Source organism: Pelecanus crispus, chromosome 20 (genome assembly GCF_030463565.1).
Source record: "Pelecanus crispus isolate bPelCri1 chromosome 20, bPelCri1.pri, whole genome shotgun sequence".
In the NCBI taxonomy this organism is placed as follows: Eukaryota; Metazoa; Chordata; class Aves; order Pelecaniformes; family Pelecanidae; genus Pelecanus; species Pelecanus crispus.
The window spans coordinates 5,500,349-5,524,908 of record NC_134662.1 but is presented as its reverse complement, the minus strand read 5'-3'; the positions used below and the strand labels follow the sequence as shown (position 1 = coordinate 5,524,908).

General features: G+C 70.7%; 3 protein-coding genes across 3 annotated transcripts in view; 2 read left to right on the top strand and 1 right to left on the bottom strand.

The window, feature by feature from the left end:
• The first annotated feature begins 1,511 nt into the window (after positions 1–1,511).
• On the top strand, positions 1,512–3,355 carry GDF15 (growth differentiation factor 15). The gene is given in 3 exon segments (XM_075723888.1): positions 1,512–1,718; positions 1,720–1,825; positions 2,562–3,355. Coding segments are annotated over 3 exon segments (1,107 nt in total).
• A 3,548-nt stretch (positions 3,356–6,903) lies between these two features.
• Positions 6,904–8,804, bottom strand: LRRC25 (leucine rich repeat containing 25). Its single transcript, XM_075723860.1, has 2 exons — positions 7,933–8,804; positions 6,904–7,027 (listed from the first exon to the last, which is right to left on the bottom strand). Exons 1-2 carry the CDS (start codon positions 8,802–8,804, stop codon positions 6,904–6,906), a joined length of 996 nt encoding a protein of 331 aa, XP_075579975.1.
• Positions 8,805–11,089: 2,285 nt separating this feature from the next.
• SSBP4 (single stranded DNA binding protein 4) overlaps positions 11,090–24,560 on the top strand; it is a 13,741-nt gene continuing 270 nt past the window's right edge. The window contains 20 exon segments of the mRNA XM_075723859.1: positions 11,090–11,145; positions 13,213–13,249; positions 13,251–13,286; positions 13,413–13,474; positions 14,496–14,580; positions 19,409–19,498; positions 20,297–20,338; positions 20,340–20,381; positions 20,520–20,555; positions 20,557–20,580; positions 20,693–20,762; positions 20,875–20,945; positions 21,980–22,047; positions 22,180–22,225; positions 22,346–22,381; positions 22,471–22,525; positions 22,640–22,710; positions 22,808–22,886; positions 23,130–23,158; positions 24,186–24,287. Of these exon segments, the coding sequence (XP_075579974.1) occupies positions 11,090–11,145; positions 13,213–13,249; positions 13,251–13,286; positions 13,413–13,474; positions 14,496–14,580; positions 19,409–19,498; positions 20,297–20,338; positions 20,340–20,381; positions 20,520–20,555; positions 20,557–20,580; positions 20,693–20,762; positions 20,875–20,945; positions 21,980–22,047; positions 22,180–22,225; positions 22,346–22,381; positions 22,471–22,525; positions 22,640–22,710; positions 22,808–22,886; positions 23,130–23,158; positions 24,186–24,287 (1,137 nt within the window).

Genomic DNA, 24,560 nt, shown 5'->3' with positions numbered 1-24,560 from the left:
ATGGTGCGAGGTCTCCGGGTGGGCTCCTCCTGCCCCCCTTCACCCACCCCTCTGCAAGGACGGGTCCAGAGGAGCCGGAGCCCGGGGCGATCCCCCGCATGTGACACTGCTTGTGCTGACAAACTTCTCATTTCGTGCGTTCTAGGGTGAAACGCTTGGTCTCGGTTTTGTATCGGTTTTGACTCAGGCAACCCCTTGAGAAACTGAGTGAGAAGGGCAGGAGCAACGCCGGAGCCGGCTCCTGAGGAGGAGCAGAGGGTGAAGAGCCATAAATCATGGGATTACTGTGAGCACGTTCAGCCCGTGGCGGGACCGCAGTTAAGGACCAGGCACTTGGCTCGACTTCAGGACATTTGGGAACGGCCTCGCCTGCCCCGGCCAGCGCCGGGGGGGGGGTCCTGCCCGTTGCCTCATCCAACCGGGGGTTTCTCATCCCTCTGCTCACGTTTTTTTGGTCAAAGCATCCCTTGGGAGAAGGCAAGAGATGGGCTGTCCTGTGCCGGCCTCAGTGGCTTGTTCCCACCATGGGTTTTTACTTCCCTGGTGCACGGGCAGCCCCGGGCTGGCACGGTGCTTTCCGCCGCACGTGGCCCCGCTGGATCCGTGCCACCCCGGCGTGCCCGGCTCCATCCCGACCACCTTTGGGCTGCCCGGGGATGATGTAACCCCGGCCACCGTCACTTCAGGAGGGACCGGACGCGGGGCAGAGCCGTCCCCTGGCCACACCTGCCACCGGCCGCACGCGGTGTCGTCACCTGGTTCGGTGAGACAAGGTCCACTGCTGATCCGCTCCCTCCTCCATCCACGTGCCGGCATGAGCCGGGCTGCCCAGCCACAGCTTCCCTGCTCCGCTGCTTCTTTGGGGGGGTTTTAGGGAAGGGGCTGCATGCCCAGCTCAGCCCTGTGTGCTAACGGGGACCCCGCGTACCGACGGGCACCGGTGCAAGGCGAAGGATGGAGAAGGCAGCCAAGGATGCGGGGACGGACAAGCCGTGCCACGATGCTGCCCGCAGCGCTCGCCTGCCCCCACATCACCTCTCCATCACCCCCTGCCACCCGCTCTGCCACCTCTGAGGCCGTCGGATGTCGCCCGCGGCCGCTTGCCCCTCACCGATGGGGCAGGGGAGGTGAAGGGGATCCCCCAGCCGTGAGCTGGCACGGCGATCCGCAGGGAAAACGGGAGGCGGAAGGGAAGCGCGTGTGTCCGAGAAAAGTATTCCATTTGCTGCAAACCAGCTTGCAGATCTCCCAACTCCAGCACCATCCGAGCTCCTGTATGAAATCCCAGGCGGAGAGGAGAGATTCCTGCCGGGTGTTTACTCCAGCGTCACCCGCCCGCAGCCCGGGACGGGGAGGGGGGGACGGAGGGCGGGCAAAGTTCGGCTCCTATAAAGTCAGGTCTGGTCCACTTCATTCATTCCCCTGGCAGCATCGCGGGGAGCTGTGCGGCCAGCTTTTGCGCGAGAGGTTTTGCAAATAAATCCCCCCCCGGAGCGCCGGCTGCCTGTGCGATGCCGAGGGACGTGGGGGCTGCCCTCACCTGCCTCCAGCTCCTGCTGCTTCTCGCCGGCGTGGAGCTGAGGCCCCACGCGTGGGATAAGGACAGGCTCCAGCTGGAAGCCATCAAAAAGGGGATCCTGGAGCGGTTGGGGATGCCCGCACCCCCCGTGGTCCGGCACCAGCTGGACCAGGAGAGCATCCAGAGAGCGCAGCGGCGGGTACCAGCAGAAAGTGGCTGAGCTGACGGGAAACCGGAGCCGGGAGGAGGAGGAGGAGGAGGGAGCCGTGCCCAGGACCAGGCGCCTGCATCGCCTGACCCCCACACGTAAGTGGCCGTGGCTCCACGCGTGACCCTCGTCACCCCCGGGCACACACGCATGTGTCCCCCGCCGTGTCCCCGCTTGGGCACGTCAGCCCGGCTGCCTCGGCATGTGCCGGGACATGACCGGGCATGAATCGTGGTGGCCGCGGTCATCCTCGTCCCAGCCATTTCCCTTGCCCCGGCAGTGGGGAGGAGCCACCGTTTCAAGCTGTTTTGCTTAAAAATGCAAAAAACTGGTAAATGTGGGATGAAAGCTTTGGCCAGCGTGGGTGGCGGCTGCGGGCGCTCGGGGCAGGGTTTGAGCCAGGTTGGGGGTGGGTGGAGGGGAGGTGCTGTCCCTCGAGCCCCGGCTGGCTGCTCCGTGCGTTTGGGGTTTTAGCTGGATCTGGGGTGATTTAGGGGTGGATCTGGATCTGGGGTGATTTAGGGGTGGATCTGGGGTGATTCAGCTCCTGCTGCTCGGCCTGGGGGGGACAGCCAGGGCAGGGGGGGCACCTGCTCCGGCACCAGCTGCCGTCCCACGGCGAGACCCTCAGGCTGGGCTCCCCGGGGACGGTGGGTCCTGCGTGATCCAGGGTTGAGGATGGAGCCGGATGTCCCCGGCCTCGGCATCCCTCGGGATTTAGGTGATTCCCCGGAGGCGGCGGTTTGGCTGCCCGACAGGAGCCGGTGGTCACGAGCCTTGGCCGGCAGGATGGATTGCCAGCTCTTACATCAGCTGTCCTCCCTGTGTCTGCAGTGCTGCACCGGCCGGACGTCCCCCACGGACACCAGGACCCCCAGGGAGACCAGGACCCCCACGGCCCCTACTGCTACCATCTCATCCTCTCCCGCACCGAGGCTTTCCACCGGCAGCTCCGGGTGGCACAGGCGGAGCTGAAGCTCTTCAAGCAGTCGCTGGCATCCCCCGGCGCATCCCCGCTCAACAGCCCGGTGCCCCTCCGCGTCAGCATCTACGCGCTGCGGGGGGCTCGCGGGCCCCCCCAGCTCCTGCGTAGCCAAGAGCTGGACCGCGACGCCCCGAGCCTGGACCTCACAGCGGCCATCCGGCCCTGGGCTGCCGGTCCGGAGGACACGCTGCACCTGGAGCTGGCCTTCACGGCCGACGTCTCAACCCTCTTGGCCACCTCGGGGGGCGAGACCCTGGTGCTGGAGGTGGAAAGCCAGGAGAGCGCGGGACGGGGGGCCAGGAGAGCCCGGGGGCTGGAGGAGGAGTGCGGGAAGAGTGATGGGAAGTGTTGCCTCAAGTCTCTCAAGGTCTCCTTCCAGGACATCGGCTGGTCGGACTGGGTCATCGCCCCCAACAGCTACTACATGAGGTTCTGCGAAGGTTCCTGCCCCCACAACTACAAGCCGGCCAGCATGCACGCCCAGATCAAAGCCCGCATGCACTCCCTCTCCAAAGCCACCCCGCCGCCCTGCTGCGTGCCTGCCGGCTACGACCCCATGGTGCTGATGCACTACGATGGCGAGGGCAGGCTGGTCTCCACCCTCTTCGAGGACATGCTGGTCACCAGGTGCCACTGCGCCTGACGGCATCGCCTCCGGCTCCGGCTGGACCCGTCACCGCCCCACGGGGCAGAGCCTGCCCGCCTCCGGCAGCGCCAGCATCCCAAAAACCAGACCCTGTGGCACGAAAAGCCTCCACGCCAGCCCCGGCTCCACCATCCGGCTCGGCCCCGGGGTCTCCGATTGCGAACCCCCCCTCCGCATACCATAATAACTTATTCCCCCTTCTCTTCCCTTATTTAAAACCGTATTTTATTTGGTAGCTGGAACCTTCCCACCCGAGAGAGCCCAAAGGGGCCAGGGGGGGTCTGCCCCCGGGGGGCCGCAGCCCCGCCACGTCCGAGCATCGTCTCTCCTCTGCTTAGAGACTTATTTATACAACCCTCTTATTTATTGCTAACTTATTGTATTTTATAGTACGATGCCTTTTGGGGAAAGGTTTTTTTTCGTGTATTTGTATTTTATATATTTCTATACAACAGAAATAATCTAATAATGTAAATAAAGTGATGGGAACGGGGATGCTGGCTGCTTTTCCCGCACAAGTAGTGGGGGTCTCCGACGGCACGGGGTGAGCCGGCACCGAAGCCTGGCAGCGGGTCGCCTTCAGCCGGGGGTCCCGCAGCGCGGACCCTCGGCCCCCCTCCGCAGGCCGGGAGCTGACTCCATAAGGATTTGCCGGTAAATCCTTACGGCTTTCCGGGGCTGGGCCGGCCCCATCCCCACCCTGCCAGCGGCTGCCGCGGCGGGTGAGTAATGCCTGGGCGATGCTCCCGGAGACCTTTGAGTTGTTTGTGTCCTTGAGATGGGTGCTGGGCGCAGCCTTGACCCCCTGGGCGGGACGTCCGCCAGGACATGGATGCTGCCCGATTTCCAGGTACCCCCAGCCGTGGGACCCCGCGGACACCGAAGGGTGGGGAAAAACCCCGGCTCCCCCGGGCTGTGCCACCGCGGAGGTGGGCGGCACGCGTCGTGTCCCAGGGGACTCACCACAGCTGGACGGGGCGGCTCTGCTGCCCATGGCTCCTCTCTGCTCCGTCCCCTCTTCCAGCGCATCCCGGGGGTGTCCTGGGCTGCCCAGCCCCTCGGCAGCTCCCAGCGGGGACTGGGGCTTGAGGGACGTGGGATATGGGGACCCTCACTCTGGGGACATGGGCTTTGGGGTCAGGGGCTTGAGGGATGCGGGATATGGGGACCCTCACTCTGGGGACGGGGGCTTTGGGGTCCAGGGCTTGAGGGTCCTGCTCCCTTGGGACCCCCCGCTCTGGGGACTGGGGCTCTGGGGACCTGTCCTTGAGGGTCCCGGTCCCTTGGGACCCCCTGCTCTGGGGACGGGGGCTCCGGGGACCTGTCCTTGAGGGTCCTGCTCCCTTGGGACCCCCCGCTCTGGGGACTGGGGCTCTGGGGACCTGTCCTTGAGGGTCCTGCTCCCTTGGGACCCCCCGCTCTGGGGACTGGGGCTCCGGGGACCTGTCCTTGAGGGTCCTGCTCCCTTGGGACCCCCCGCTCTGGGGACGGGGGCTCTGGGGACCTGTCCTTGAGGGTCCTGCTCCCTTGGGACCCCCCGCTCTGGGGACGGGGGCTCTGGGGACCTGTCCTTGAGGGTCCTGCTCCCTTGGGACCCCCCGCTCTGGGGACGGGGGCTCTGGGGACCTGTCCTTGAGGGTCCTGCTCCCTTGGGACCCCCCGCTCTGGGGACGGGGGCTCTGGGGACCTGTCCTTGAGGGTCCTGCTCCCTTGGGACCCCCCGCTCTGGGGACGGGGGCTCTGGGGACCTGTCCTTGAGGGTCCTGCTCCCTTGGGATCCCCCGCTCTGGGGACTGGGGCTCTGGGGACCTGTCCTTGAGGGTCCTGCTCCCTTGGGACCCCCCGCTCTGGGGACTGGGGCTCTGGGGACCTGTCCTTGAGGGTCCTGCTCCCTTGGGACCCCCCGCTCTGGGGACTGGGGCTCTGGGGACCTGTCCTTGAGGGTCCTGCTCCCTTGGGACCCCCCGCTCTGGGGACTGGGGCTCTGGGGACCTGTCCTTGAGGGTCCTGCTCCCTTGGGACCCCCCGCTCTGGGGACGGGGGCTCTGGGGACCTGTCCTTGAGGGTCCTGCTCCCTTGGGACCCCCCGCTCTGGGGACTGGGGCTCTGGGGACCTGTCCTTGAGGGTCCTGCTCCCTTGGGACCCCCTGCTCTGGGGACTGGGGCTCTGGGGACCTGTCCTTGAGGGTCCTGCTCCCTTGGGACCCCCCGCTCTGGGGACGGGGGCTCTGGGGACCTGTCCTTGAGGGTCCTGCTCCCTTGGGACCCCCCGCTCTGGGGACTGGGGCTCTGGGGACCTGTCCTTGAGGGTCCTGCTCCCTTGGGACCCCCCGCTCTGGGGACGGGGGCTCTGGGGACCTGTCCTTGAGGGTCCTGCTCCCTTGGGATCCCCCGCTCTGGGGACTGGGGCTCTGGGGACCTGTCCTTGAGGGTCCTGCTCCCTTGGGACCCCCCGCTCTGGGGACGGGGGCTCTGGGGACCTGTCCTTGAGGGTCCTGCTCCCTTGGGACCCCCCGCTCTGGGGACTGGGGCTCTGGGGACCTGTCCTTGAGGGTCCTGCTCCCTTGGGACCCCCGGCTCTGGGGACAGGGACTCTGGGAGCTCCATGGACTTTCCCCAGGGACCTCCAGCCTCCAGCAGCTGCTTTGGGTTAATGTTTACGGCCGCCCCTGTGCTACCGACACCGCTTATCGGGGCCGCCAGCGCCGTTAAAGGTAACGAGCCATGGCTCTGCTCGGCTGGTGCCACCACGCTGCTGCCGGAGGGACGGATGCGGCCTGGGAGCAGCACCCCGTGTCCTGCCTGGGGCTCCCAGCAGACCATGAGCTACACAGGTAATTTAAGATAATTAAACTGTTTAATGGGGCACGGTGGAGCATCGCAAGGGCTGGAGCTCAGGGGAGCCACGCGGGGCCGGGGGGGGCACCCGGCCATTCCGCGGTGCCCCCGTGTCCCCGGGCTGCTGGCAGATTTAGCAGGAAAAGGGGGGGTGCAGGCAGCAGCGGTCCCGGTGCCCGGATGTCCCCAACCGTCAGCACGTCCCCACGCGCACGTGCACCCTGACACTCTCCATCGGCAGCTGAAAGGGGAAGAGGAACCGTAGGCCACGGTCACCCCGCGGCCCCCCGCTCTACCAGATGGCCCCGGGGGGGGGGGCCCATGCATGTCCCCGGCCGGGAAGGCTCCGGCGTGCCGGCTGCCGGCGGATGCTGCGCCGAGGCGTCCCCGCGGTCGGTGGCCGCCAGCCCCGGGAGGAAACGCCAGCCCTCAGCCCTCGCCCTGCGGTGGGAACTGGGGCGAAGGAGGGGGGCGGGGGTGTTAAAAATACCCCTCCCTCCCCCCGAGAAAGGCGTCCCCGGCAGGATGTGTGCGTGGGGACCACACGCGTCCCCGTCCCAGCCGTGGGAGACCCATGGAGCCCTCATCCATGGGGAGGGTCCATCCCGTCCCCTCCGGGCTGGGGGGCCACCAGGGAAAACCCCAGGGAGAAGCGATGGTGGGAGCCAGAGCTTCCCCCCCAGGGCCCCCCCGGCCCCCCCGGCCCCTCACTGGTCAGGGACGACGTAGACGCTGTCCTCGCCGTGGTACTGCGTGTTGGCGTAGATGGGCTGGTCCCTGCCGACGGCCTCGACCTCCAGGAAATAGTTGTCATCCGCCGGGACCTGGGGGCTGGGGGCAACACGGAGGGGTGGCACCCACTGCACCCTGCCCGGGAGGTGGGGTGGGCAGGGGGGGCTGGGCCCCGACGGGGGGGCGAACACCATGGGGCGGCTCTGGGGGTGCGGGGGGGGAAAGGGCTCGGCCCCTGCAAACGCCTGGGCCTTGGGTGGTGGGATGGGACAGCACGGGATGGCGTGGGGGGGTGGGGTGGGGTGGCATGGGGTGGCATGCATGGGACTGGACAGCGTGGCACCAGGCAGCATGGCATGGGATGGGATGGGATGAGATGAGATGAGATGAGATGGGATGAGATGGGATGGGATGGGATGGGATGAGATGAGATGAGATGAGATGGGATGGGATGAGATGGGATGGGATGGGATGGGATGGGATGATGAGATGAGATGAGATGAGATGGGATGGGATGGGATGAGATGGGATGGGATGAGATGAGATGATGAGATGAGATGAGATGGGATGAGATGAGATGAGATGAGATGAGATGAGATGGGATGAGATGGGATGAGATGAGATGGGATGGGATGGGATGAGATGGGATGGGATGGGATGGGATGGGATGAGATGGGATGGGATGAGATGGGATGGGATGGGATGAGATGGGATGGGATGGGATGAGATGAGATGGGATGAGATGAGATGGGATGGGATGGGATGGGATGGGATGGGATGGGATGGGATGGGATGGGATGGGATGGGATGAGATGAGATGGGATGGGATGGCACAGCATGGCATGGCACAGCATGGCACAGCATGGCACAGCACAGCATGGCACAGGATGGGATGGGACGGGATGGCACGGCACGGTATGGCATGGCATGGGACGACATGGCACGGTACAGCACAGCAGGGGAGGCGATGCCCTGAGCAGCCAGTCCCCGCGCCGCAGCCTCACCTGTACTGCTTCTCCTGCCAGCCCGGAGTCCAGCCCTGCGCAGCGGCCGGGGCGATGCAGGGACTCATGAAGACGTTTTCATAGTCCGGGGAGGCAGCGGCTTCGGTGGTGCCGATCTCAGCGGCCCGGCTGATGTAGCGGGGCTGTCGAGGGGCTGCGGTGGACTCCCGCTTACCCCATCCCACGGTGGCAACAGAGGCAGCAGCTTTCCTCCGCCGGTAGCAAAGCACGGCAGCAACCAGCAGCAGCACGGCCACCACGCTGGCGGCCCCAGCCATGCCGGCTACCAGCCCCACGTTGCTCCAGCATTCCTGGGCGTAGAAATCGGGGGCGTTGAAATCGCGGTGGGGCGTGAGGCAGCGGCACTGGGGCGCCGTGCAGTTGGGCTGGGAGCAGGCGCAGCGTTCCAGGACGCTGCCCACCACGTCGCAGCGGCACGCCACGGCCAGGAAGCGCAGGCTGGCCTGGAAGGCGGTGCGGGGCACGGCGGGCAGGGGGTTGCCCTCCAGCCGCAGGCTCTGCAGAGCCGTGGCGTTGGCGAAGAAGTCGGCAGGCAGCTGCCGCAGCTGGTTGTGCTGCAGCTGGAGGTGCCGCAGCCCCCGTGCTGGGCTCAGGAAGGCGGCCGGCAGCTCCCGCAGCCGGTTGTGCGACAGGTCCAGCTCCTCCAGCCCCGGCTTGACGCGGGATGAGGGGCTCAGGGCGCCGATGCCGTTATGGCTCAGCTGCAGCCGGGTCTGCTGCTGGAAGAGGCCCCAGTCCAGCTCGGCGCACTCATGGCTGCTGTTGGTCAAATCCAGCTGGGCAGGGGCGTCCGGCGGTACGGTGAAGCAGGGGGACGAGGGGGCTGCGTGGCGCAGCAGCAGCAGCAGCATTAGGGGGGCTGCAGGGTGCCCCATGGCCCCTCCACCCCGCCGGGCGCCTGGGTGGGAAACGGGGGGGGGTCAGCAACACCTGCCTGAGCATCCCCCCGTTCCCGCTGAGCGTCCCCGTTTCCCCCTCCCAGTGCAAACCAGCGCAGCCCAGTCTGGCACCCACCCCGCTGCCTCTCTCCCCAGGCAGGGCAGCACCCGGGGGTCCCAGCGGGTGGGTTTTCCACACCCCCCCCCCACACCCCCCCCCCAGCCCCAGCACCCCAACTCGCCTGTGCTCCGGTCGCCTCTCTGCCTGGCGCAGGCAGGGCCGCGGGAAGAGGAACAGGCGGGTCCCGCTGTCCGTGTCACCCTGCCAGGGCGTAGCCTGCCCCGGGGGGTGACAGGGGGCAGCACCCCCCACCTCAGCACCCCTCGGCCACCACCAGACCCCCCTAACCCTTTCCTGGGGTGCTGCAGGGCTCTGCCCCTGGGTGCCGCCGCGTTGCTGCTCCCTGCCCCAGGGGCCCGGGGGGTCCCCGGGGGTCTCGGGGCTGGGGGGGGCCAGCTGGGTGCTGGGCATCCCCGCGGCCTCGCCTGCTGGCACCGACTGGGGGACCCCAGCCCTGTGGCCCCGGTGCCCCCGGAGCACCCAAGCGGGGGGATCCAATGCCCCCCCCCGGCACACGCGTGGGCGCACACGGATGTGCACATGCTGCTACACGCTTGCACATGCATGTAGGTACACATGTGCTGGGCGCTCACGCACGCACCCCATGTACGTTCGCGGGTGCCTGCGCGCACACGCGCGCTCACCGGCAGCACGGACAGGCGTGCGCCGCCACGTGCACTGCCGCGCGCACACGCGTGCGCTGCCACACGCACAGGCGTGCGCTGCCATACACACGCGTGCACAATCGCGGCGCCCGGTGAAGCGGCCGCAGCACAGCGGGGTGTCGGGGTCTTCGTGATGTGCTGGTGCAATGAACATGGCGGCCTGGGGAGCGCGTGCGGCCAGGATCGGGCCCTCCCTGGGGGCCTCGGCACCCACGGGGGGCTCTGCGTGGGGTCACCCCCCCTGCTTGCGAGGGGACCCCCGGGCTGGGCGGGAGGGCTCGGTGCAGGGTGTGCGTGGGGGAGCGCCCACGTCCGTGGGCAGGGTCCGTGTCCCTGTCTCGGTGCTCCCCACGTCCGTGCCCCCCCCCCCCCGTGTCTGTGTCCCCCCGTGCACCTGTGCCCCGTGTCCACCCCCTCGTGTCCGGGCCCCCCCGTGCCCGTGTGCCTCCATGCCCACCCCCTCGTCTCCACGTCCCTGTGTCCGTGTCCCTCCCCTCGTGTCAGTGTCCGTCCCCTCGTCTGCGCGGCCCTCTGCGCCCCCCCATCACGTCCGTGTCCGTCTGTCCGCCGCGGCCGCGCCCGCCCCCTGGTGTCCGTGGCCCTCCATGTCCCCCCCCCCCCCATCCACGTCCCTGTGTCCACCGCGTCTGTGCCCACCCACCCCGCCCCCCTGTCCCCCCTATGCCCACCCCCTCGTGTCCGTGTCCCCCTTCATGCCCCTGTCCCCCCATGCCCATCCCCTCGCGTCCCTGCCCCCCAGGCTCACCCCCCATCCTCTGCATCCCCCCATGCCCACCCCCTCGTGTCCGTGCCCCCCAGGCTCACCCCCCCCATCCTCTGCGTCCCCCCCATGCCCACCCCCTCGTGTCCGTGTCCCTCTGTGACCGCCGTGTCCGTGTCCCCCTTCATGCCCCTGTCCCCCCATGCCCACCCCCTCGTGTCCGTGTCCCTCTGTGACCGCCGTGTCCGTGTCCCCCTTCATGCCCCTGTCCCCCCATGCCCACCCCCTCGTGTCCGTGCCCCCCAGGCTCATCCCCCCCATCCTCTGCGTCCCCCCCATGCCCACCCCCTCGTGTCCGCGTCCCTCTGTGACCACCGCGCCCCCCCTCATATCACCGCCCCTCCACGCCCCCCCGTGCCCACCATCCCCGTGGCCCCCCCCCGCCGCCTCCCTGCCCCTCCCTCCCCTGCGCACCCCCGTCCCCCCGTCCCCCCCCCCCCCACGCCGCCGCGCTGCCATCGCCCTTTTAAGAGCGGCGGGCGCGGGCGGGGGGGGGGGGGGCGGTGTTGCTGGAACAGCCGGGCGGGGGGAGGCGGCGGCGCGGGGACCCCCGGCCCGGCGCGGCGGTTTCAAGCTCCCCCGCGGGTGCGCGGCCGGAGCCGCCGGGGCCGGGGCCGGGGCCGGGATGGCGGCGGGGACGCGGGGCCGGGGCCGGGGCCGCTGACAGCCGGTGCCGCGCCGCCGCCCCAGCATGTACGCCAAGGGCAAGGGCTCCGGCGTGCCCTCGGACGGCCAGGCCCGCGAGAAGTGAGTGCGGCGGGGGCGGGCGCGGGCCGGGGGCGCGGAAGTTTGCCGGGGCGGCCGCCGGGGGAGCGGGGACGGTAACGGGGGGGGACGGCGGAGGGGGAATCGGGGGGCGGGCGGACCCCCGCGGCCCCGCCCCGGCGGGGTGCACCGGCAGCCGGCGCGGGGCAGTGGGAGCCGGCGGGGTTCAGCCGGACACCGGGGCCACCGGGAACCGGGATGTGCCCCGGGGCCACCGGGATGTGCTCCAGGCATTGCCATCCCCCGGGGCACCGGGAGCCGGGATGTGCCTCGGGACCACCGGGAACCGGGATGTGCTCCAGGCATTGCCATCCCCCGGGGCACCGGGAGCCGGGATGTGCCCCGGGGCCACCGGGATGTGGTCCAGGCATTGCCATCCCCCGGGCCACCGGGAACTGGGATGTGCCCCGGGGCCACCGGGATGTGCCCCGGGCCGTGCCATCCCCCGGGGTACCGGGAACCGGGATGTGCCCCGGGACCACCGGGATGTGCTCCAGGCATTGCCATCCCCCGGGCCACCGGGAACCGGGATGGGCACCGGGACCACCGGGGGCCGGGATGTGCCCTGGGCATTGCCATCCCTCGGGACCACCGGGAACCGGGATGTGCCCCGGGGCCACCGGGATGTGCTCCAGGCATTGCCATCCCCCGGGGCACCGGGAGCCGGGATGTGCCCCGGGGCCACCGGGATGTGCCCCGGGCCGTGCCATCCCCCGGGGTACCGGGAACCAGGATGGGCACCGGGACCACCGGGAACCGGGATGTGCCCCGGGCCGTGCCATCCCCCGGGGCCGCCGGGAGCCGGGATGTGCCCTGGGCCGTGCCATCCCCCGGGGTACCAGGGGCCGGGATGTGCCCCGGGACCACCGGGATGTGCCCTGGGCATTGCCATCCCCCGGGGCACCGGGAACCGGGATGGGCACCGGGACCACCGGGATGTGCCCTGGGCATTGCCATTCCCCAGGGCACCGGGAACCGGGATGTGCCCCGGGGCCACTGGGAGCCGGGATGCTCCCCCTGGGCATTGCCATCTGCCGGGAACCGGGATGCTCCCCCCGGCCGTGCCATCCCCCGGGGTACTGGGAACCGGGATGCTCCCCCCGGCCGTGCCATCCCCCGGGGGTACTGGGAACCGGGATGCTCCCCCCGGCCGTGCCATCCCCCGGGGTACTGGGAACCGGGATGCTCCCCCCGGCCGTGCCATCCCCCGGGGTACTGGGAACCGGGATGCTCCCCCCGGCCGTGCCATCCCCCGGGGTACTGGGAACCGGGATGCTCCCCCCGGCCGTGCCATCCCCCGGGGTACTGGGAACCGGGATGCTCCCCCCGGCTGTGCCATCCCCCGGGGTACTGGGAACCGGGATGCTCCCCCCGGCTGTGCCATCCCCCGGGGCACCGGCAGCGTGTCCTGGCACTCCCGGCTGTGTCCGTCCCCGCTGTGCCCCGGTGCTGGGGCCACCGCTGTCCCCGGCGGGGGCTTCATCCGCCCCCCGGGGCACCTGCCAGAACCGGGGGCTGCACCCCCCCCGGCCCCTGAGCCCGGCCACCCCCGTGGGGTCCCCGCAGGTCCCGTTCCCCGCTGCCGGGGGGTGATGGAGCACCGGGATGGGTCCCCGGTGTCCCCCGGAAGGTCCCTGGCCAGGGGACACCGGCGGTGGCACCGGCCCCCTCGGCCACATCCTGCGTGGGACGTGTCACCCGTTGCGTGTCACCCGTCGCATCCCACCGATGACAGGAACCGGGAACCGGGGCGGTTGCCGTGGAGAGGTGCCCGGTGTCACCGGTGGGGCTCGGCGTCACCCGCGATGCCCGTGGGGGTCCCTTGCAGGGAGGTGACATGGAATCCCCCTCCTTAATTCTGCATTTATTAACGGGGGGCTGCATCCTGACCCTCCCCCGGGGTCCCCCCTTTTGGGGTCTGTCGGACGGGGACGGCACCGTGCCGCTCCGGCGGTTGACGGCCGTGGGGACGCTGTCCCCGCAGCAGGGTGGTGGGTCCCGGGTGGGGGGTCCGTGCCTGGCCCTGACACCCCGTCCCCGTCCCCGCAGGCTGGCATTGTACGTCTACGAGTACCTGCTGCACGTGGGGGGCCCAGAAATCGGCCCAGACCTTCCTGTCGGAGGTAAGGGGGGGGCGGGCAGCACCTCCTGGACCCCCCCACCCCCACGGGGCCTGCAGGCCCCCCGAGCCCATCCCCGGGGCGTCAGGCCTGGCGCGGCCCTGACGGCCCTCGCGCCCCTCTCCGCAGATCCGATGGGAGAAGAACATCACGCTGGGCGAGCCCCCCGGCTTCCTGCACTCCTGGTGGTGGTGAGTCTGGGGGTGGCGGGGGGCGGGGGGGGGGGCCGGGAGCGCGGCTGGACCCCCCCCTCCCCACGGCGGTGGGGCTGGGATTGGGGCTGGGGGCCGCCCCCCCCCTCCCCACGCTGCCGCCACATCACCTCGTACCCCATAAACCTGCCGCTCTGCTTTTCCCATCAGCGATTTCGGGGCCCCCCCATCCCGGCTACGCCCCGGCCCCCCCCGCCCGGCCCCTCCAGATGGATCCAATTTGGCACCCGGCGGCAGGGGGGGGTCCCAGCCCAGGGCCTGGACCCCCCGCACCCGGGGGGGGCCCCAGCGGAGCACCCCGGGGGGTGATGGTGATGCCGGGCGGTGGGGGGGGGGGGGGGTGTCGTGGTGGGGGGTCTCACCCTGACGTGGCCGTGCCGGCGAGGGGGGGGCTCAGCGGGGTTGCAGGATGCGGCCCGTGCCGGGCGCCGCGGTGTCGCCACCACCGCATTTAGCCATTTCCAATAAACGATTAGTCGGTGATTTATGGGGGGGGGGGGGCGGACAACGAAGGTGGGGGCACAGCGCCTTCCAGGCCCTTAACCCTCCCGCTGCCAGCACCCGGCCACCACACCCCAAATCTGGGGGGCAACCCACAAACGGTGCTGGGGGGGGGACACACACGTGCAGCACCAGCCCCTCCGCCGGCCTGTTCCCACCCCGGCAGCCGGGCCGGGGGGCGCAGGCAGCGGGAGACCCCCCCCCATCCCGCCCCGGGATGCTGCAGCCTGATGTAAAGTCCCAGGAATTTGCGCTCCGGCCGTAGCGACCGTTTCCAGGGAAAACAGGCGGCAGCGCCGGAGCCGGGAGGCCCCCGCCATGCCGGGGGGGGGGGGGCGACACGAGCCCAGCACCGGCCCCCCCACCCCACCGGCCATCGGTGACACGAGTGTGGCCGGGCTCAGCCGTGGGTGGGGGACGTGCGGTGGGTGAGGGCAGGGTGGGGGGGACGGGGATGCATTTCGGGGGGGGTCCTGACCCGCTGTCCCCCCCCCTCCAGCGTCTTCTGGGACCTGTACTGTGCCGCTCCCGACCGCCGGGAAACCTGTGAGCACTCCAGCGAGGCCAAAGCCTTCCACGACTACGTGAGTACCGCGGTGCTGGGGGGGCTCTGCGCCCCACTCCCTGCCCCCCCCCGCCGGCGAGACCCCCGTGTCGAGGACGCCGGCGGCCCCGGGGTTAACGCCGGCTCTGCCAGCCGGGGTGACCTATTTTGCAGGGCGGCGCGGGGAGGGGGGGTAATCCCTGGGGGCCTGGCTCAGCGCCCCCCCCCCCCGCCCCAGGGACCCCGGTGTGCCCGTCCCCACCTCCAACCCCACGGGAGACGGGGACCCCCAATCCGGCCCCACCCCACGGACCCCGTCCCGCAGCGTGGCCAAAGTAAGGGGCCCTCGCTTCCCAAATGGGGAGCACCCCAGCGGGGTTGGGGTGTCCCCCCCCACCTCGCCTGGTGTCCTCGGGGGATCACCACGGTCCTGGGGCTCGGTGGGACCCCCCCAACCACCACCGGGACCCCCCCGCCACCGGCAGCTCCGCTCCTTATCGGCGCCAGCCTTCGGCGGGTTAATGATTGGCACAGAGTCCACAGCCCCGCTGCCCTCGCGCCCGCTCCTGGGGCTGCGGGGGGGCACGGGGGGTGCGGGGGGGAACCGGGTCCTGGGGTGCTGGGAGGGGGCTGCGAGGGGGGGCACCGCGTCCTGGGATGGGGCACGGGACACAGTGCCGGGGGTGCGGGATGCCGTGGGATCCGAGGTGCCACGGGATCTGAGGTGCCAAGGGATGCGGGGTGCCACGGGATCCGTGGCACCGTGGGATGTGGGATCCGTGGCGCCATGGGATGTGGGATCCATGGCACCGTGGGATGTGGGATCCATGGTGCCATGGGATGTGGGATCCATGGCACCGTGGGATGTGGGATCCATGGTGCCATGGGATGTGGGATCCATGGCACCGTGGGATGTGGGATCCGTGGCGCCATGGGATGTGGGATCCATGGCACCGTGGGATGTGGGATCCATGGTGCCATGGGATGTGGGATCCGTGGCGCTGTGGGACGCTGTGGGGTCCACAGTGCCGTGGGATACGGGGTGCTGCAGGATACACGGTGCCGTGGCGCGCAGGATGCCGTGGGATGCAGACGGCCGTGGGATGCGGGATGCCGTGGGATATACGGCGCTGTGGGATGCTGCGGGACACAGGGTGCCGTGCCGTGTGGGCTGCGGTGGGATGCGTGGTGCTGTGCGATGCGGGATGATGCTCTGGGGGATGCAGGACGCTGCGGGGTCCGTGGCGCACAGGATGGCATGCACCATGGCATGCACTGGGGCATGCAGGACGCCACAGGGTCCGTGGCGCCGGGGGATGCAGGACACTGCGGGGTCCGTGGCACCAGGGGATGCAGGACGCTGCGGGGTCCGTGGCGCGCAGGATGGGATGCACTGTGGCATGCACTGGGGCATGCAGGATGCTGCGGGATCCGTGGCACCGTGGGATGCAGGACACTGCGGGGTCCGTGGCACCAGGGGATGCAGGACTCTGTGGGGTCCGTGGCACCGGGGGATGCAGGACGCTGCGGGGTCCATGGCGCGCAGGATGGCATGCACCGTGGCATGCACTGGGGCATGCAGGACGCCACGGGGCCCGTGGCACCGGGGGACGCTGCGGGATACGCAGCGCCCAGGCGTTCGGGCTGCTGGGGGACGCAGGAGGCCACGGGGCACGCGTTGCCCCCGACGCTCTCCCCATCCCGCCGGAGCAGGGCCGCAGCCGCTCCCCCCGCCCCTCCCCGGGTGCTCAGCACCCCACAGCAGCACCCAGCTTTGGGGGGGGACACACACGACCCCGCCGCCCTCCGGGACGCCCATCACCGCGGCGGGGCCCCGTGGGCACGCGTGTGCCTGCGCCAGCACCGCGGGGGCTGCCGGGGCTGCAGCAGGGCCCCCCCCCCGTCGCCGCCCCCGGCCCCCGGCGCGGCGCAGAGCTGATTTCCATGCTGGAATTAATGAGGCTGCCGGTGCGGTGACGCCGGGGACGCGGCGCGGGTCAGGCCGCGTTGCCATGGCAGTGCTGCCTGGCAGGCAGAGCCGGGGCGCTGGGGACGGCTTGGGGGGGAGCCCCCGCAGCCCCCCACGCTGCACCCCGTGGGATGCCCGGCACGGCCGCGGCCCCATCCCGGTGCCCACCGACCGCCACCGCCAAACCGGTACCCACGGGGTGAACTGGGGCTCCCCGGCGTGGAGCGGGTGCCCCTCGCCCTCCCATGGGTGCTGCTCGGTCAAGCACCCCGGGGTGCATCGGGCCCCCGCCATCAGCGTCGTGGGGGTGCTGACCCCGCATCCCCGGGGGGTCCGCTGGGGTCTGACGAGTGGCGGCAGCGGTTTGGGGTCTCCCCCCGGGGTGCAGCATATGGGGAGCCCCCAGCCTGCGCTCCCCCCCCCCCCCCCGTGTCCCCCCCCCATTTTCTCCCTCCTGACCTTGAGCCTGCAAGGAGGAGCGGGAACTCCCCAACCTGTTGCCATGGCAACTCCGCTTTGCATCACCGCGTGCCGGGGGGGGGGCCCGATTCAGCCCCCGCCATGGCGGGGGGGGCAGCACCGACCCCTTCATGGGGCTGGGGGTCAAGCGCCATCCCCGTGCTGTGGGGGCAGGAGAGTGGGGGGGGTGTCCCCAAGAGAGGACAGGGCCTGCACCCCCCCCCCGCCTTGGCTTTGTCCCCGGGTGGGGGACACAGGGCCTGCCCCCCACCCAAAGGCTGCCCTGCCGTCCGTGGGGCGGCTCTGTGGGCGCCGTGCCGGCCCCGTGGCCGCGGGGGTGACGCTGCGGCCGTCGCACCCTTCGCCGCTCCCGGCACGCCCCAGGCCATGGGGACAGACCCCCCACCACCACCGAAGGGCGGCTGCTGGCCGGGGACCGGTCCCCTGCGCCATGCCGGGGTGGGCCAGGGTGGGTGGGCTCCGTGATGGGCTCCATGATGGCTCCGTGATCAGCACCGTGATGGGCTGCATGGTGGGACCGTGGTGAGCTCCATGATGGCTCTGTGCTGGGCACCATGACCGGCACTGCGGTGGGACCGTGCTGAGCTCCATGGTGGGCTCTGTGATGGCTCCGTGGTGGGACCATGGTGGGCTCCGTGGTGGCTCCCTGATGAGCTCCGTGGTGGGCTCCGTCGTGGGACCGTCGTGGGACCATGGTGGGCTCTGTGATGGCTCCGTGGTGGGACCATGGTGGGCTCCGTGGTGGGACCATGGTGGGCTCCGTGGTAGGACCGTGGTGGGCTCCATGGTGGGACCATGGTGGGCTCCATGGTGGGCTCCGTGGTGGGCTCTGTGATGGCTCCGTGGTGGGACCATGGTGGGCTCCGTGGTGGCTCCCTGATGAGCTCCATGGTGGGACCATGGTGGGCTCCGTGGTGGGCTCTGTGATGGCTCCGTGGTGGGACCATGGTGGGCTCTGTGGTGGCTCCCTGATGAGCTCCATGGTGGGACCATGGTGGGCTCTGTGATGACTCCGTGGTGGGACCATGGTGGGCTCCGTGGTGGCTCCCTGATGAGCTCCGTGGTGGGCTCTGTGGTGGGACCGTGGTGGGACCGTGGTGGGCTCCATGGTGGGCACCACGCCGGGCACCGCGAGCCCTGTGCCACCCCCATCACCCCAAACATCCCCCAGGTGTCCCCCCCCCGCCCCACGCAGGAGCTCCCCGTGACCCTCCCGCACCCCAGAGCTCAGTGGGGGCGGGGGGGCACCGTCCCCTACCACAGTGGGGGCCAAGGGGGTTAACGAGGAGGGGTGCTGGGGGGTGCAGGGTGCTGGGGGAGGTTTCAGGATGGGGGGGCCATGCCTGGCCCCCCCGGTGCCCCCCCCGGGCACTGTTGGTTTTGGCAGCCTGCGAAGGCTCCCATTGTCTTGCAAATGATCCCTGGGGCCGCATCCTGCAGCTGGGAAATGAGGCTGGGGGCCCTGGGACCCCCCCCCTCCAGCCCCCGGACCCCAGCAGGCGCCAGGCCCTGCTGCGGCCACGCCGTGGGGCGGGGACCCCCGGCTGGGTGCCCCTGGGCACCCCCTGTCACCCGTGTGCCTGGTGTCACCCGTGTGCCGCGTGTCAGCGGTCTCCCAGGTGTGACCCGTGTGCGTGGCGTGACCCGTGTGCGTGGCGTGCCCCGCGTGCCCACCGCGGGAGCCCCCGGGGTCTCACCCTCCCCGCCCGGCGTCCCCATCCCCATTTCCACTCCGGCAGCACCCGTGGGTGCCCCCAGCCTGGCACCCATCAGTGGGTGCTGCCCCCCCCCTCCAAATGCAGCCGGGGGCCCCGCTCTCCCCGCAGGGCTGGCAGCGGGCTGGGGGGGCCGTGGGGCGGCGCGGGGCCCCCCGGGCGGAGGGGGCAGCGCGAGGTCGTCCCCCCCCTGCTTCTCCTCCTCCCCTACAAATTGAAACCAGTTGTGGCGGAGGGGCCGAGCCGGAAAGCCGGCACATTCCTTCCCTTAACAGCTCCCCTCGGACTGGGCCGGCAGGCGAGTGGGGCCAGGGCCCCCTGCCCGCGCCCCCCGGCCCAGCCGGCCCCCACGGGGTCCCCGCAGGGCCGGCCGCAGCCCCCCCCCAGCCCCCCAATTTGGCTGGCAGGGGGAGCGTGCCGGGTTCTCCCCGCGCTGCCCTCTCGCTCGCGCAGGCCGAGCTCGGCGGCTGGCTTGGCGCTGACGCCTCGGCCCGGGGGCTCGGGGGCAAATTGGGGACCTGGGGGCCAGGGTGGGCCTGGGGCTGGGACACGCCGGTGGCCCCGAGCGTGCGGGTCAGCGGCCCCCGGTGCCGCAGCCGTACCGGCGATGGGGCCCAGCTGCGGAAGCCGGATCCGGCACCGCCTGCGTGCCGGGGGGGGTGCCGGGGGGGACCCCCCGGTGCTGAGCTCTCCTCTCCCCGCAGAGCGCAGCGGCGGCTCCCAGCCCGGTGATGGGGAACCTGCCCCCCGGCGAGGGCATGCCGGGGGGGCCCATGCCCCCCGCCTTCTTTCAGGTACCGGCCTGCCTGCGCCCTGCCCTGCGGCCGTGCCCCCCCGCCTGCGCTGCCTGCGGCGGGGCAGCCCCCACGGGGGGGGCTCGGGGGTGTCGTCCTGCTGCGTGTGCTCGCGCACGCGTGAGCACGTCTGCCTGCACGCGTGTGAGCGTGCCTGTGCGCGAGACGGCACGCGTGCATGCGTGTGAGCTTGCTCGTGCATGAGCGTGCATGTGCCGGCGGCCGTACGTGCACGTGTACGTGCGCGCGAGCATCGCGTGTCTGTGCCCACGGCGTGGGGCGCGAGCGCATGTGGGCGTGCACACGTGTCCTTGCAGAGCTCCACGCGTGCATGTGAGCCACCGCGTGCGTGCGCGTGGTGCACGGGTGCGCATGATGCATGTGTGCGCGCAGAGGGCTGGGGTGTGTGCATGCGTGCAAGCACCCATGTGTGAGCACATGCATGGGAGTGCGTGTGCGAGCCCGTGTGCATGCCGGGGCCCGCGCACACAGTGCTGAGGAACCCGGTTGTGCTCCCACGCTGTCTGCAGGCGTGTGCGTGACCTTAGCGTGTGCGCACGCCTGAGCCCCGCGTGTGCGTGCAGCCGGGGGGTTTACACGAGCCGGGGGCCCCCCCTCACACCGCGGCACAGCCAGATCCACCCCCCCCCCCATGCCCCCCACCCCACCCCGCACCGCCCTGGGCTGGGGCCGGCCCCGTGTCCCCCCCCACACCCCCCACCGGGGTGCTCCCCCCGGGGGCCGCTGCCCCCCCCCCAGGCCCCCCCCGCCCGTAACCGTGTTTTATTTCTCTTGAAGGGACCTGCGGGCTCTCAGCCATCGCCCCACGCCCAACCCTCCGCCCCACAACCCCGGTGCCCCCATGCTGGGGCCGCACAGCCAGGTAAGGCTGGGCCCAGCCCGGCAGCCCCCGGCCGCCCCCCCCCAGCGCCCGCAGCAGTGCCCCAGCCCCCCCCGGCCCCCCCAGGGTGACGCCGCAGCCCCCCAGCCCCGGCTCACCCCCCCGCCCCCTCTCTTGCAGCCCTTCATGTCCCCCCGCTACCCCGGCGGCCCCCGGCCCCCCGCTCCGGATGCCGAACCAGGTGAGGTGGTCGCGGACAGGGACCCCCCCCCCCACGCCGAAGCGAGTGCAGACCCCTCTGGGTGGGGGGGTCCCGCAGCACCCTGACCCCCTGTCCCCCCCTCCCTCCTCAGCCTCCCGTGGGCGTCCCCGGCTCCCAGCCACTGCTGCCCAACGCCATGGATCCGGCCGCGCGGTCGCAGGGTGAGTTGGGGGGGGGGGTCCCTGTCCCCGTGTCCCCCCCCCCGCCCACGGTGGGGTGGGGTGGGGGTGCGGCGGGGGGGGGGTCTCACACCTCCTCCTCCCCTTCGCACAGGGCATCCCGGCATGGGGGGCCCGATGCAGCGCATGAACCCCCCGCGAGGCATGGCCGGCATGGCCCCCCAGGTGAGGGCACGGGGCACGGGCACTGGGAAGTATGGAGACAGGGATGGAGCTGGGGTCAGGGATATGGGGATGGGGACAGGGATACAGGGATGGGGATATGGGGATGGAGTTGGGGATGGGGATAGGAATATGGGGATGGGGATGGCTTCAGGGTCAGGGATACAGGGATGGGGATGGGGACAGGGATATGGAGATGGGTTTGGGATCAGGGATACAGGGATGGGGATGGGTTTGGAGTCAGGGATACAGGGATGGGGACAAGGATACAAGGGTGGGGATGCGGATGGGAATGGAAACATGGATGGGGATGGGGTTACGGGGATGGGGATAGGAATACAGGGGTGGGGATGGGTTTGGGGTCAGGGATACAGGGATGGGGATGGGGACAGGGATATGGAGATGGGTTTGGGATCAGGGATACAGGGATGGGGATGGGTTTGGGGTCAGGGATACAGGGATGGGTATAGGTTTGGAGTCAGGGATACAAGGATGGGGTCAGGGATATGGGGATGGGTTTGTGGTCAGGGATGCAGGGATGGGGGTGGGAATGGGGTTGGGGACAGGGCTGGCAACGGGGATGGGAGCAGGGCTAGGGATGAGGATGGGGTTGGGGACAGGGGTGGGAATGGTGTTGGGGATGAGGACAGGGAGATGACAGAGACAATGATGGGGTGGGGACAGGGAGACGGACAGGGTTGGGGACAGGGATACAGGAATGGGCATGGGCTTGGGGGCCAGGGATGCAGGGATGGGGACAGGGATATGGGGATGGGGTTGGGGACAGGGATACAGGGATGGGGATAGGTTTGGGGTCAAGGATGCAGGGATGGGGATGGGAATGGGGTTGGGGACAGGGCTGGCGACAGACGGGGATGGGAGCAGGGCTAGGGATGAGGATGGGGTTGGGGACAGGGATGGGAATGGCTTTGGGGACGAGGACAGGGAGATGACAGGGAGACAATGATGGGGTGGGGACGGGGCTGGCGACAGGGACGGAGCATCCCGGTCCCGCTGACGCCCTGCTCTCCCCGCAGACCTACGGCAGCGGGATGCGGCCCCCCCCCAGCTCGCTGGCCGGCCCTGGCATGCCCGCCATGAACATGTAAGGCACCCACCCCCCCCCCCCCGCGCCCCCCCACCCCGGGGCTGGGCAGGGGGAGCCGGTGGCCACATGGGGTGGGGGGGCCCAGGGGCCGGCGGGACCCCCCCCTCACCTCTCTCCGTTGCCTTCCAGGGGCCCCGGCGGCCGTGGGCCCTGGCCGAACCCCAATGCCAACTCTGTAAGTTGGGGGGGGGGGGGGGGGGGGCGGGCTGGGGCCATGAGGGTGCCGGCTCTGTGCCCCCCAATGCTGACCCCATGCCCCCCCCCATGCTGACCCCCCTGCTCTTGTCCCCCCCAGATTGCCTACTCCTCCTCGTCCCCCGGGAACTATGTGGTGAGTGTTGGGGTGCACTCGGGGCATGGGGGGGCTGCAGGCAAACCCGCTGCGGCCCCCCCTAACCCCCCCCCCTCCTCTCCCCCCAGGGCCCTCCCGGGGGCGTGGGCCCCCCCGGCACCCCAATCCTGCCCAGCCCCGGAGGTGAGTGTCAGCGGGGAGCGGGACGGGACGCGGCACGGGGGGTGGGGGACACTGCGGGGGGGGATTTGGGGTGCCATGCTGACCTCCCCCTCCCCAACGTCCCCCCCCCCGCAGACTCCACCAACTCCAGTGAGAACATGTACACCATGATGAACCCCATCGGGCCCGCGGGGAACCGGCCGAACGTGAGTGACGGGGATGGGGTGGGGGACGGGGCTGGGCAGGGGGGCACAGGGCTGGGGGGGTCCCACATTGCTCACCCCCCCCCCCCTTCCCTTCCAGTTCCCGATGGGGCCCGGACCCGAGGGGCCCATGGGCGGCTTGAGCACGATGGAGCCGCACCACATGAACGGATCCTTAGGTGGGTACCCCCACCCCAACCCCACCCTGCCCGGGGGGGCCGTGTCCCCCCCCCAGCACCCCGGGACGTGGCGGTGGTCCCCGGCCCCGCTGTGGCCGCAGCCTGCGCTCCGTGAGCTCCATCTGCGGGTGGCCGGGCCCCGCGCAGCCCCCGCCGCGGCTGGGGGGGGACGGCGGGGGGGGGTAGCAAGGGTGGGGGGCACAGAGTGGGGGGGTCACTGACGCCCTGCTGTCGTCCTTGCAGGCTCCGGGGACATGGATGGGCTGCCAAAGGTGAGGGTGGGGACCCTGAAACCCTGTGTGCTGGGACCCCCGCCCCCGCATGCACTGGGACCCCCCCCCATGGACTGGGATCCCATTTATTGGGCCCCCCCCACATGCACTGGCACCCCATTTATTGCCCCCCCCCACCCCCCATGCACTGGGACCCCCCCCATGCACTGGGATCCCATTTATTGGGCCCCCCCCCCCATGCACTAGGACCCCCCCCATGGACTGGGATCCCATTTATTGGGCCCCCCCCACATGCACTAGGACCCCCCCCCCATGGACTGGGATCCCATTTATTGGGCCCCCCCCATGCACTAGGACCCCCCCCATGGACTGGGATCCCATTTATTGGGCCCCCCCCACATGCACTAGGACCCCCCCCCATGGACTGGGATCCCATTATTGGGCCCCCCCCCCATTGACTGGGATCTGCCCCCACCATGATGCACTGGGACCCCATTTATTGTCCCCCCACATGCACTGGGACCCCCTATGGGATGGGATTCTCCCCCCCCGGACTGGGACCCCCATTTATTGGACCCCCCCCATGCACTGGGACACCCCCCCCCCCACATATATTGGTCCCTCCATGCACTGGCACCCCCTCATGGACCGGGACCCCATTTATTGCCCCCCCAATGCACTGGATCCGCCCCCCCCCCCATGTACTGGGACCCCATTTATTGGACCCCCCCCATGCACTGGGACACCCCACCCCACCCCCCCCCGCCATTTATTGGCCCCTCCATGCACTGGCACCCCCTCATGGACCGGGACCCCCATTTATTGCCCCCCGATGCACTGGGATCCCCCCCCCCCCAATGTACTGGGACCCCCATTTATTGCCCTCCCCTCCATGCACTGGGACCCTCCCCTCCATGGACTGGGATCCCCCTCCATCCTTTGGGACCCCATTTATTGCCACCCCCCCCCCCCCCATTCACTGGGCCCCCCCCATGTCCCAAGACCCTGCCCCATTCCCACCCCCCCCCCCACCCCCCCCCTAACATTTCTCTCCCCCCTCCCCCAGAGCTCCCCCAGTAACCTGGGGGCCCTGAGCAACCCCCCCGGCACCCCGCGGGACGACACTGAGCTGAGCAGCAATTTCTTAAACCCCTTCCAAAGCGACAGCGTAAGGGACCCGGCGGGGACCCCCGGGGACCCCCGGGGGGGCAGGCGGCGAGGGCGGGGGGCCCGGGGGGGGGCGCGGCAGCCGGGGACGGGGGGACGGACACAACACCCACCACGTCCCCACGGCGGGACCCCCCCCCCCCCCCCCATGGCAGCGGGGGGCTCGCCTTGGCCCAGCGGCCGGGAGGCGTGAGGTGGGGGGGCAGCGGTGTGTGCCCACCCCCCCCCCCCGGCCCCCCCCCAACCCCGCTAACCCCCCCGTGTCTCCGCTCTC